General features: G+C 42.7%; 1 protein-coding gene across 2 annotated transcripts; it reads right to left on the minus strand.

The window, feature by feature from the left end:
- Positions 1-8517: 8517 nt before the first annotated feature.
- Positions 8518-11322, minus strand: LOC123730432 (fatty acid binding protein 1-B.1-like). 2 transcript variants are annotated; one of them, XM_045707128.2, is made up of 4 exons: positions 11166-11322; positions 9821-9987; positions 9341-9433; positions 8518-8614 (listed from the first exon to the last, which is right to left on the minus strand). In XM_045707128.2, the coding sequence occupies exons 1-4, from the start codon at positions 11230-11232 to the stop codon at positions 8564-8566; spliced, it is 378 nt and encodes a 125-aa protein (XP_045563084.1). In that variant the 5' UTR covers positions 11233-11322; the 3' UTR covers positions 8518-8563. The 2 variants fall into 2 exon arrangements, with proteins under 2 accessions (XP_045563084.1, XP_045563083.1); XM_045707127.1 differs by having other exon boundaries at positions 9815-9987; positions 11166-11321.
- Between the last annotated feature and the right edge of the window lie 2854 nt (positions 11323-14176).

The following is a 14176-nucleotide window of genomic DNA, read 5'->3' on the forward strand; positions in this document are numbered from 1 at the left end:
CTAAAGGTGTCTACAATTGAGAACGCCTCCCCCTCATATCTTCCCTCCTACTTGCCTGTAGGCACAGATCTAGGATCAGCTTCCCAGCCAAGGGCAACTAATCTACATAGCAATGGTCAACTTTATTGTACTCTCCCTTCTCATCCTCTCTTCTTCTACTTTGGCGGTGTGAGTGATCATTGATCTGTTTTGATAAACAAGGCCTCCTCGACTCCTTAGAAAAATGATAAGCAGTCTCATCATTGTAATACAAATGTATGGATCAATCAACACATTTCATATTCAACTTGACTTTATATACACCTGTGTTGAAAATAAACTAGGCTACATTGCACTTTGAGTTGATTGATTTGAGAGGTGTATTTTGTCTCCCTGCACTATAAAAAAACTTAGAATCAATATACAATTGTAAGGCAGCAGACTGCAATAGGATTGTGAGTTTGCAAAAATGTTTGGCATATAGCTGAACCAGCATACATTCTCAAGTTGAATTTTAATGTTCACTCAACTTTTCATTTTACGTAGAGTGAACATACAATTCAACTTGAAAAATTGGAATCCAGCCAGAGAACGTTAATCACTGACAATGACTGCCAGGAAATACTTCTATTTGATTTAGGTAGTCTCAATAATAACTGGAACAGCCATCTCAGTAACAGATGCAAAAAGTCCAACTATTAACAGATTGGATTACTTTAGAAAAATGTACGTTACTTATGTTGGTGTAGCATAAGATAATCAACCAATGAATGTACATGCAAAAACACAGGTCTTAAAAAAAAACAATTCAACGTTCAATTGTAAGGCAACCAGCAACCAACAAACGTTCACCCATTAGCTACATTTACTTTCCTTTTGAAGTCCAACAAACTCAGAGAATAACACTGATTAATCAATTGGTTAAGTGAAGACACTTGCCAGTTGGTCAGAGCATGCTCGGAGTACACGTCCTGGTAATCCCTCTAGCCCTGCGGCCTTGTGAATGTTGACCTGTTTAAAGGTCTTACTCACATCTGCTACGGAGAGCGTGATCACACACTCGTCCGGAACAGCTGATGCTCTCATGCATGTTTCAGTGTTACTTGCCTCGAAGCGAGCATAGAAATAATTTAGCTCGACTGGTACGCTTGTGTCACTGGGCAGTGCTTCAGTGCTCTCTGGGCAGTGCTCTCGGCTGTGCTTCCCTTTGTTGTCTGTAATAGTTTGTAAGCCCTGCCACATCTGACGAGCTTTAGAGCCGGTGTAGTACAATTCGATCTTAGTCCTGTATTGACGTTTTGCCTGTTTGATGGTTCGTCGGAGGGCATAGCGAGATTTCTTGTAAGCTTCCGGGTTAGAGTCCCGCTCCTTGAAAGCGGCAGCTCTACCCTTTAGCTCAGTGCGGATGTTGCCTGTAATCCATTGCTTCAGGTTGGGGTATGTACGTACAGTCACTGTGGAAATGAGGTCGTTGATACATTTATTGATGAAGCCAGGGACTGATGTGGTGTACTCCTCAATGCCATCGGAAGAATCCCAGAATATATTCCAGTCTGTGTTAGCAAAACAGTGCTGTAGCTTAGCATCTGCTTCATCTGACCACTTTTTGATTGACCGAGTCACTGGTGCTTCCTGCTTTAGTTTTCACTTGTAAGCGGAATCAGGAGGATAGAATTATGGCCAGATTTGCCAAATGGAGTGCGAGGGAGAGCTTTGTACTTGTCTCTGTGTGTGAAGTAAAGGTGGTCTAGAGTTTTTGTCCCCTCTGGTTGCACATTTAACATGCTTCTGGGAATGAGGTAAAACAGACTTAAGTTTCCATGCATTAAAGTCCCCGGCCACTAGGAGTGCCGCCTCTGGATGAGCGTTTTCCTGTTTGCTTATGGCAGTATACAGCTCATTGAGTGCTGTCTTAGTGCCAGCATTGGTTTGTGGTGGTAAATAGACAGCTATGAAGAATATAGACTAAAACTCTCTTGGTAAATAGTGTGGTCTCCAGTTTACCATGAGATTACCTCAGGCAAGCAAAAACTTGTGACTTCCTTAGATTTCGTGCACCAGCTGTTGTTTACAAACATACATAGACCGCCACCCCTTGTCTTACCAGAGGCGCCTGTTCTATCCTGCCGAAAAAGCGTAAAACCTGCCAGCTGTATGTTATTCATGTCATCATTCAGCCACGACTCAGTGAAACATAAGATATTATCGTTTTTAATGTCCCGTTTGCAGGATATACTGTACGTGCTCGTTGCTCGTCTATTTTATCATCCAATGATTGTACTTTGGCTAATAGGACCGATGGTAAAGGCAGATTACTAAACATGGCGGTGTTCGCCTTAGCAATCTCACTGGAGTAAAGACTTCCTCCATCCTTGTCATTATTGAAAGAGATTGTGATATCTCACATCGCAAAATAGGGCTACTTAATATTAAATCCCTCACTTGCAAGGCAGTCATAGTCAATGAACTAAACACTGATCGTAATGTTGATGTGATTGGCCTGACTGAAACATGGTTCAAGCTTGATGGATTTACTGTCTTAAATGAGGCCACTCCTCCTGGTTACACTAGTGACCATATCCCCCACATAGGTGGAAGTGTTTCTAATATTTACGACAGCAAAATTTTTATTGACATTAAAGAAGACTACATTTTCGTCTTTGAGCTTTTAGTCATGAAATCTATGCAGCCTACTCAATCACTTTTTAGTGGGTTTTGTCCAACATGTCTCCGGACCTACTCATTGCCACAGTCATACCCTGGATCTAGTTTTGTCCCGTGGAATAAATATTGTGGGTCTAAATGTTGTTCCTCATAATCCTGGACTATCGGACCACCATCTTATTACGTTTGCAATTGCAACAAATAATCTGCTCTGACCCAAACCAAGGATCATCAAAAGCCATGCTATAAATTCTCGGACAACCCAACAATTCCTAGATGCCCTTCCAGACTTCCTCCACCTACCCAAGGACTTCGGAGTACAAAAATCGGTTAACCACCTAACTGAGGATCTACATTTAACCAAGCATAATACCCTAGATGCAGTCGCACCCCAAAAAACAAAAGACATTTGTCACAAGAAATTAGCTCCCTGCTATACAGAAAATATCAGAGCCCTGAAGCAAGCTTACAGAAAATTGGAACGGAAATGGCGCTCCACCAAACTGGAAGTCTTGGAAAAGACAGTACTGTGCAATATCGAAGAGCCCTCACTGCTGCTCGATCATCCTATTTTTCCAACCTAATTGAGGAGAATAAGAACAATCCTAAATGTATTTTTGATACTGTCGCAAAGCTAACTAAAAAGCAACATTCCCCAAGAGAGGATGTATTTCACTTCAGCAGTGATGAATTCCTGAACTTCTACGACGAAAAGATCATGATCATTAGGAAGCAAAATACGCACTCCTCTTTGAATCCAAAGCTCCAAAGCTCAGTTGTCCTGAGTCTGCACAGAACTGCCAGGACTTAGGATCAATGGAGACACTCAAGTTTTCTAATCCTGTATCTCTTGACATATGAAAATAGTCATGGCCTCTAAACCTTCAAGCTGCATACTGGCCCCTATTCCAACTCAGTAGTATAAAGAGCTACTTCCTGTGCTTGGCCCTCCTATGTTGAACATAATGGATGGCTCCCTATCCTCCGGATATGTACCAAACTCCCTAAAAGTGGCAGTAATAAAGCCTCTCTTGAAAAATCAAAACATTGACCCGGCCGATATCGAATATCCTATTCCTCTGAAAAAATAATAACAATAATATTTCCCAGCATCTCTCTGCCTTCCTGAAGACAAATAATGTATATGAAACGCTTCAGTCTGGTTTAAGACCCCATCATAGCACTGAGACTGCACTCATGAAGGTGGTAAATTACCTTTTAATGGCGTCAGACCAAGGCTCTGCATCTGTCCTTGTGCTCCCTGACCTTAGTGCTGACATTGACACTACCGATCAACACCATTTTTTGGAGAGATAGGAAACCCTAATTGGTCTATACGGACAAGTTCTTGCCTGGTTTAGATCTTATCTGTCGGAAAGATATCAGTTCATCTCTGTGAAAGGTTTGTCCTCTGACAAATCAATTGTAAGTTTTGGTGTGCCTCAAGGTTCCGTTTTAGGGCCACTATTGTTTTCACTATATATTCTACCTCTTTCACTGCTATGCGGACGACACACATTACGATGAAACATGGTGAAACATGGTGAAGCCCCAAAAATGTCCTACCCTGGAAGCCTGTGTTTCAGACATAAGGAAGTGGATGGCGGCAAATGTTTTACTTTTGAACTCGGACAAAACAGAGATGCTAGTTCTAGGTCCCAAGAAACAAAGAGATCTTCTGTTGGATCTGACAATTCATCTTGATGGTTGTACAGTCGTCTCAAATAAAACTGTGTAGGACCTTGGCGTTACTCTGGACCCGGATCTCTCTTTTGACAAACATATCAAGAATATTTCAAGGACAGCTTTTTTCCATCTTTGTAACATTGCAAACATCAGTAACCTTTTGTCCAAAAATGATGTAGAAAAGCTAATCCGAGCTTTTGTTAGATTAGACTACTGCAATGCTCTACTCTCCAGCTACCTGGATAAAGCACTAATTCAACTTCAGTTAGTGCCAAACACGGCTGCTAGAATCTTGACTAGAACCCCAAATTTGTATCAAATTACTCCAGTGCTAGCCTCTCTATACTGGCTAGGGCTGATATCAAGGTTTTACTGCTAACCTACAAAGCATTACCTAGGCTTGCTCCTACCCATCTCTCCGATTTGGTCCTGCCGTACACACCTACACGTACGCTACGGTCACAAGACGCAGGTCTCCTTATTGTCCCTAGAATTTCTAAGCAAACAGCTGGAGGCAGGGCGTTCTCCAATAGAGCTCCACTTTTATGGAAAGGTCTGCCTATCGATGTGAGAGACGCAGACTCGGCCTTGACCGTTAAGTCTTTACTTTAGACTCATCTCTTCAGTAGGTCCTATGATTGAGTGTAGTCTGGCCCAGGGGTGCGAAGGTGAACGGCAAGGCACTGGAGCGTCAAACCGCCCTTGCTCTCTCTGCCTGGCCGGCTCCCCTCTCTCCACTGGGATTCTCTGCTTCTGACCCTATTACGGGGGCTGAGTCACTGGCTTACTAGTGCTCTTCATGCCTTTCCTAGGAGGGGTGCGTCACTTGAGTGGGTTGAGTCACTAACATGATCTTCCTGTTCGGTTTTGCGCCCCTTCTGGCTCGTGCAGTGGAGGAGATCTTTGTGGGCTATACTCAGCCTTGTTGCCTCCCGCCCCCACAACACTAGGTGTTCGATTCTCTCATTTGATTTTATTTGAGTGCTCAGAGTCCCATCTAGCTAAGAATTTAACTCCAATATTTGACATACATGAAATGTCAAAGAGTGAAATTCTGAGCTAGTTCCCTTCCAGTGATGTTGCCTATATACTGAAGAAGGAGGTCAGTAAATGGGTGGGTGAAATAGGTGGGCTGTACAAGGAACTACAAATAGGTAACTTTGAACTACAAATCCTATCAACCAATCTCTCAAGTGACCCCCATGGAACCCTAGCATCACTTGCAGCTCATTGGTGGACTCGATAAGGAAGGCTGTGGTCAGCTAAGTCCAGGAGCCTGAGGATAATGTCACCAGAGTTGCTGCCCTCTGATTGGCTGATTTGATTGTCAGCTTCCACCTCGGCCTTCCAAGATTGGTCCACACTGCAGCCCTCTGAGATACAAAATAAAGGATGGAGCAGGACACACAAGTCAACTCCCTCCCTGAATTGCGCCTTCACTTTTCTAACCACCGAGTGCATGATACTCCACCTGTCCCTTACATACCACGTTTGCATTCCCGAAGCCCCCTAGCATAAAACCTAAAAAGCCCTGACATGGGGAAAGAGTCTAGTCATTATAGACTAGATAGCCGATTTTAGTTCATAGGAGTGGTCAATAGCGATAAAGAGGCAAATAACTATATTTAACAAAAGTATAAAATTAACATGCAACAATTTAACTGAGTTACAGTTCATATAAGGAATTCAGTCAATTGAAATCAATTAATTAGGCCCTAATCTATGGATTTAACATGACTGGGCATACGCGCAGCCAAGGGTGGGCCTGGTAGGGCATAGGCCCACCCACTTGGGAGCCAGTCCTACCCACTCGGGAGCCAGGCCCAGCCAATCAGAATGAGTCATTCCCCACAAAGAGCTTTGTTACAGACATAAACACTCCTGTTTAATCAGCTGTCCAGGTGGCTGGTCTCAGACGATCCTGCAGGTGAAGAAGCCGGATGTCGAGGTCCTAGGCTGGTGTGGTTACACGTGGTCTGCGGTTGTGAGGCTTGTTGGACGTACTGCCAAATTCTCTAAAATGACATTGGAGGGGGCTTATGGTAGAGAAATGAGCATTTTTATCTCTGGCAACAGCTCTGGTGGACAGTCCTGCAGTCAGCATGCCAATTGCACTCCCTCAACTTGAGATGTGGCATTGTGACAAAACTGCACATTTTAGTGGCCTTTTGTCATGATAAGCCACACCTGTCAGGTGGATTGATTAGCTTATTAAAATTAGAAATTTTAACAAGGATGTATACAAATTTGTGCACTTTGAGAACCTTTCTGGGGTCTTTTATTTCAGCACATGAAAAGACTTGACATAATACGTTTATATTTGTGCAGTATAAATGGCTCAATATTACTTTGACAGTCAACTATACCATCCTAACACCGCTCTGGGGATGGTAACAATGAAGGCAGGGGTGCCCCACTGGCAGGCAGGGAAGATAGGTGGGACACTGCATGATGTGTAAGGCCTATGCCATCTTGCAGAGAACCCACACAAAGACCTTGAGGTAAGACATGAAACTCACAGGATGATCTACAAGATTCAAATGCATTTTTATGACATGATCCCGCCTAGGTTATGAAGACAGTGGAGTAAAGGAAGTTTAAGTAGAATGAGTGTCATTTTCCACACAGGAGGAGGCGCTGAAGAACTAGCCAATAAGCATGAACGAACCTATGGCGCCAGGTGTAAAGAAACATGTCAGACAAATCAACCCTTCAATTCCTAAGTCCATGACACATCAAATCAAACTTTGTCACATGCGCCAAATACAACAAGTGTACACCTTACCGTGAAATGCTAACTTTCAAGCCCTTAAATCAACAGCGCAGTTCAAGATTAAATATTCACCAAATATAGTTACAAAAAATTAAAGTAGGAATAACGAGGCTATCGGTACCTAGTCAATGTGCGGGGGTACAGGTTAGTTGAGGTAATTTGTACATATGTGAAGTGACTGCATAGATAAACAGCAAGTAGCAGCAGTGTACAACAGAGGGGGTGGGGGTGAAGGTGTTGCGCCCTCTTCACAACTGTCTTTGTGTGTTAGAACCATGATAGTTGGTTGGTAATGTGGACGCCAAGGAACTTGAAACTCGAACCGCTCTGTCAATGGGGGCTTGTTTAGCTCGCCTTTTCCTGTAGTCCACGATCAGCTCCTTTGTCTTGCTCACATTGAGGGAGAGGTTGTCCTGGCACCACACTGCCAGGTCGTCTACAAAGAGGTCAGGTCTCATTGTCGGTGATCAGGCCTACCACTGGTGTTGTGGTGCACCTAAAACTTGGTTTTGGAGTCATGTTATACCACGCAGTCGTGGGTGAACGGGGAGTACAGACCCGAGGGGCCCCAGTGTTGAAGATCAGTGTGTCAGACCTGTTTGCCTACCCTTACTACCTGGGGGCAGCCCGTCAGGAGGTGCAGGATCCAGTTGCAGACGGAGGTGTCTAGTCCCAGGGTCCTTAGCTTTTCCAACCAGCTGGGAAACAAGTCACCCTTAAATGGTGCACCTTTAGCCCCTTGTCAGTGACACTGGGGTGGAACTAATGAAAGCAATGTCCAAAAAACAGACACTAGATTGCCTGAAACTTGATTTGCAAAAATACCTGGAAATTGAGCAATCTGCTTTTAAACTGATGCACCAACTGTGGTAGGATTCTTACCCATATTGTGACAGACTAGACGGAACTACTGTCTAGTCCTGACCATAGTAAGATGTTATTTTCTATGGTAGAGTAGGTCAGGGCGTGTTTTTCTATGTTCAAGTTTTGTTTGGGATGATCTCCAATTAGAGGCAGCTGGTCCTTGTTGTCTCTAATTGGAGATCATATTTAAGTAGGGTTTTTTCCAGCTGGTGTGGTGGGATCTTGTTTTTGTATTGCTCTGTGAAGCCTGCAGAACGTGACCTTTAGGTTTCTTTATATAGTGTTCTGAATATAATAAATATTTATCTTTAGCCCTCAACACACTACCAAAGCCTTATTTTCTACACTGCTGGGTTCACATTTTAATGTGACTGATTTGCAGCAAATGTAGAAAACCCACTTTGGACATTGTGTACTGTTTACCGAACTAAGCTATTCTAATGAATCCCACTGAGGTCTTCACATTCAGCCAACTCAAACCTTGCCTCATTACAAACCTCAATTTTCCCCTGAAGTTCTACCCATTGATATGAAATGCTGAGACCAGACCATTCCATGCCCTTCACATTTTATTAATCCAAAGACTGCAATAGATCTTCACATTCGTTTGCTGGTCTTCTTGTATGAGATGCCAGGCAGAGTCAAGGTCTGAAAAGAGAAAGCATCTGTAATCATTATTCAATAAATCCATGCCAGTACACTATGCTTACCAAACCGGACGCACTCGTTCGCACATTGATTTTGTTCACCCACACTAGAAGCGATCAGGACATGCAGGTTGAAATATCAAAACAAGCTCAGAAACATTTATATTAATTTGGGGCAGAAATAATTCAACATTTATGGCAATTTAGCTAGCCAATTTGTCCTGGTATATAAACATTGGGTTGTTATTTTACATGAAATGCACAAGGTCCTCTACCCTGACAATTCACAGAAAACGGAGTTTGTTTCTCTTCATCTCGCCTCCTTCCTTATATGGAGGTTGACAACATTACAACTGACCAGAGTGTGCCCCTCAAAGTTCATCTTCCAATCACCCACATGGGTATATGCACCTAAGAACCAATGAGATGGGAGAGGCCAGACTTGCAGCATGTTGAGCATCACAAATAGATCTAACTTCCATTTTAGCACCTGGCCACGCAGACGCTTGCTGAGGCGCGCGAGCAGTGTGGTTGCCATGATTGAATAAACGGTAGATTTATTTTGCGACGCGAGCGGTGGGGTCAGCATGTAATTAGGACATTGGTGGCAGCAAACTGTTGAATTGCATTCACGGCACTGTCAAAGACTACCCATTTTGTTAATGGTATAAATTAACCCTGAAATAGTGTCGCTTCGTGAACCCCCAGCCATATGCCCCGGACTCACGTTGACGAGGGTGTTTGCGTCTGTAAGTTCTGTGACATATTCGATCCCATTCAAGAAGGCCATCAGCTTGTTACCTTCCCTCGTCACCACAGACTGAAACAGGAGAGGTCAATGGTTAGCTCTGAAAGCAGTGGTCACCAACTACAGTCAACTAGCACCAATTTAACAGGCCCAAGTTGGATGGCCATATATGAAGAAAAAAAAGTGTGACAGTGTGCATCAGGTGTGTGAGTTGCTTTTGAGACGTAAACTGCTATAATAGTGCAACTGTGAGCCTAGTGCCCGGAGAGCAGAGGAGATTCTGCCAAAGAAAGTCAGTCCTCCCACAACATCACTGGGACCTGAACTAACTAACCATAGTGACCCCACATCAGCTGAACGTTTAGTTAGATACTGGCTGTATATGTAGGGAGATGGATAAATCCAGGCTACATGTATGAAACTCATGGTTGGGTTGTGACATGCGCCACCCACATTGACCTTCTCCCCGGTCGGCGACTCGAGCTCCGTCTCCTGGCCAATGGTGAAGGAGTTGGTGAGGATCTTTGTTCCCGTGGTGACAGTCACCTTGAAGTGGTCTCCAGTCTCCTCAATCTCAGAGATGCTCTTGATGTCTTTGCCCTCCTGGATAAGCTCATCAGGGAGACCTACATGTTTGCAGCAACGAGTGAGTCATATACTGTGCTTTTTAGTACTACAAAAGTTAATGAAGTGGGACATGAAAACTGAATTATTACTACTGAAGTAAAGTTCTGATGCACTATAATATGGCAACAATGAACTGAATGCAAACATTGAATGCATTCCCAGCTAACACAACATTCTGAGGATCATACGTTTTAGGGCGTGGTTATTTTGCATACCAAATTCTGGCAATGGTGCAGGACAGTCGCTTGGCTTTGGAACATTCCCATTAAGGAATTTGACAAAATGTTATTTTCTTGGCATTTCATGGGATCAGAATATTTCCTGAAAGTTCAAACATTTAATTTAACGTGAAGTACTAGGAACATTAGTCATTTTACATTGGGAATGTTCTCAAGTTGTTCAGCTGACTTTAAATATACTCGTGTGGGAATTTCAGTACTTCAACATAATGTTCTGTAGGTTCTCAAAGTCATGTTCTCAAAACACTAAGAACTTCTCATACAAAAACAACGAACATTAAACAAAATTACTAAACACACATTCCTTTCTCAGCTTCAACAAAAGCCAAGTGTACACCACAGTAGTTGGCCACACCTGATCTTACTGAGTGCTTGTTCCTGTTGAAATAGTATGTGAACAGACTACATTTATCCACTTTCAATGAGTTACAAAACTAATGCATGACAACTCCATCCTGGAAGCACAGTGGATTAATTCCATGGATAGAGGACAGAAGAGCATAGGTTTGAATCTCACTGACACAATGAATGATTAATGCCTAAGCAAATCATTTTCAAACAAACCCATCTGTGCTGGAAGTTCAAAATAGTTAACCCAAACTAAACTAGCGGTGTTAAGTCTTAAACATTCAGTGAAAGTTAATAAAATAAAAAACAGGAAATAACCTATAATTTGTTGTTAAAACTAACACCTCCCAGGAGAACATAGTAAGATGTTCTCAGAACCTCCCTGGAACCTATAAAAACATTTTTTTTAAAGCCTACGTCTCACTTCCATTCTCAGAACATCCAAGGAAACTAGTGTGCTACCTGGGTTTGCTACTCAGAAGTAACCATTGCATTCGCAATCACCATCGAACATCATTACTGAAAGGACTACAACTTCTGAAATTAACACCAAGTCTAATCAAATGTACAAACCCAACAGCAAGACTTACCAATAGCCTCCATGAAAGACTCAAAGTTCTCATGTGTCTCCATCTGGTATTTCCCTGAGAAAGACATGGTGACTATAAGACAGTGACCGTAGAGATAGCCACAGCTCCCTGCTTGTCTTTATACCCTCATCTATCCAGCCCTGCAATCATTAACTAACTAAAGGTGTCTACAATTGAGAACGCCTCCCCCTCATATCTTCCCTCCTACTTGCCTGTAGGCACAGATCTAGGATCAGCTTCCCAGCCAAGGGCAACTAATCTACATAGCAATGGTCAACTTTATTGTACTCTCCCTTCTCATCCTCTCTTCTTCTACTTTGGCGGTGTGAGTGATCATTGATCTGTTTTGATAAACAAGGCCTCCTCGACTCCTTAGAAAAATGATAAGCAGTCTCATCATTGTAATACAAATGTATGGATCAATCAACACATTTCATATTCAACTTGACTTTATATACACCTGTGTTGAAAATAAACTAGGCTACATTGCACTTTGAGTTGATTGATTTGAGAGGTGTATTTTGTCTCCCTGCACTATAAAAAAACTTAGAATCAATATACAATTGTAAGGCAGCAGACTGCAATAGGATTGTGAGTTTGCAAAAATGTTTGGCATATAGCTGAACCAGCATACATTCTCAAGTTGAATTTTAATGTTCACTCAACTTTTCATTTTACGTAGAGTGAACATACAATTCAACTTGAAAAATTGGAATCCAGCCAGAGAACGTTAATCACTGACAATGACTGCCAGGAAATACTTCTATTTGATTTAGGTAGTCTCAATAATAACTGGAACAGCCATCTCAGTAACAGATGCAAAAAGTCCAACTATTAACAGATTGGATTACTTTAGAAAAATGTACGTTACTTATGTTGGTGTAGCATAAGATAATCAACCAATGAATGTACATGCAAAAACACAGGTCTTAAAAAAAAACAATTCAACGTTCAATTGTAAGGCAACCAGCAACCAACAAACGTTCACCCATTAGCTACATTTACTTTCCTTTTGAAGTCCAACAAACTCAGAGAATAACACTGATTAATCAATTGGTTAAGTGAAGACACTTGCCAGTTGGTCAGAGCATGCTCGGAGTACACGTCCTGGTAATCCCTCTAGCCCTGCGGCCTTGTGAATGTTGACCTGTTTAAAGGTCTTACTCACATCTGCTACGGAGAGCGTGATCACACACTCGTCCGGAACAGCTGATGCTCTCATGCATGTTTCAGTGTTACTTGCCTCGAAGCGAGCATAGAAATAATTTAGCTCGACTGGTACGCTTGTGTCACTGGGCAGTGCTTCAGTGCTCTCTGGGCAGTGCTCTCGGCTGTGCTTCCCTTTGTTGTCTGTAATAGTTTGTAAGCCCTGCCACATCTGACGAGCTTTAGAGCCGGTGTAGTACAATTCGATCTTAGTCCTGTATTGACGTTTTGCCTGTTTGATGGTTCGTCGGAGGGCATAGCGAGATTTCTTGTAAGCTTCCGGGTTAGAGTCCCGCTCCTTGAAAGCGGCAGCTCTACCCTTTAGCTCAGTGCGGATGTTGCCTGTAATCCATTGCTTCAGGTTGGGGTATGTACGTACAGTCACTGTGGAAATGAGGTCGTTGATACATTTATTGATGAAGCCAGGGACTGATGTGGTGTACTCCTCAATGCCATCGGAAGAATCCCAGAATATATTCCAGTCTGTGTTAGCAAAACAGTGCTGTAGCTTAGCATCTGCTTCATCTGACCACTTTTTGATTGACCGAGTCACTGGTGCTTCCTGCTTTAGTTTTCACTTGTAAGCGGAATCAGGAGGATAGAATTATGGCCAGATTTGCCAAATGGAGTGCGAGGGAGAGCTTTGTACTTGTCTCTGTGTGTGAAGTAAAGGTGGTCTAGAGTTTTTGTCCCCTCTGGTTGCACATTTAACATGCTTCTGGGAATGAGGTAAAACAGACTTAAGTTTCCATGCATTAAAGTCCCCGGCCACTAGGAGTGCCGCCTCTGGATGAGCGTTTTCCTGTTTGCTTATGGCAGTATACAGCTCATTGAGTGCTGTCTTAGTGCCAGCATTGGTTTGTGGTGGTAAATAGACAGCTATGAAGAATATAGACTAAAACTCTCTTGGTAAATAGTGTGGTCTCCAGTTTACCATGAGATTACCTCAGGCAAGCAAAAACTTGTGACTTCCTTAGATTTCGTGCACCAGCTGTTGTTTACAAACATACATAGACCGCCACCCCTTGTCTTACCAGAGGCGCCTGTTCTATCCTGCCGAAAAAGCGTAAAACCTGCCAGCTGTATGTTATTCATGTCATCATTCAGCCACGACTCAGTGAAACATAAGATATTATCGTTTTTAATGTCCCGTTTGCAGGATATACTGTACGTGCTCGTTGCTCGTCTATTTTATCATCCAATGATTGTACTTTGGCTAATAGGACCGATGGTAAAGGCAGATTACTAAACATGGCGGTGTTCGCCTTAGCAATCTCACTGGAGTAAAGACTTCCTCCATCCTTGTCATTATTGAAAGAGATTGTGATATCTCACATCGCAAAATAGGGCTACTTAATATTAAATCCCTCACTTGCAAGGCAGTCATAGTCAATGAACTAAACACTGATCGTAATGTTGATGTGATTGGCCTGACTGAAACATGGTTCAAGCTTGATGGATTTACTGTCTTAAATGAGGCCACTCCTCCTGGTTACACTAGTGACCATATCCCCCACATAGGTGGAAGTGTTTCTAATATTTACGACAGCAAAATTTTTATTGACATTAAAGAAGACTACATTTTCGTCTTTGAGCTTTTAGTCATGAAATCTATGCAGCCTACTCAATCACTTTTTAGTGGGTTTTGTCCAACATGTCTCCGGACCTACTCATTGCCACAGTCATACCCTGGATCTAGTTTTGTCCCGTGGAATAAATATTGTGGGTCTAAATGTTGTTCCTCATAATCCTGGACTATCGGACCACCATCTTATTACGTTTGCAATTGCAACAAATAATCTGCT

The sequence above is a fragment of the Salmo salar genome, chromosome 24, assembly GCF_965601325.2.
Source record: "Salmo salar chromosome 24, fSalSal1, whole genome shotgun sequence".
Classification (NCBI taxonomy): domain Eukaryota; kingdom Metazoa; phylum Chordata; class Actinopteri; order Salmoniformes; family Salmonidae; genus Salmo; species Salmo salar.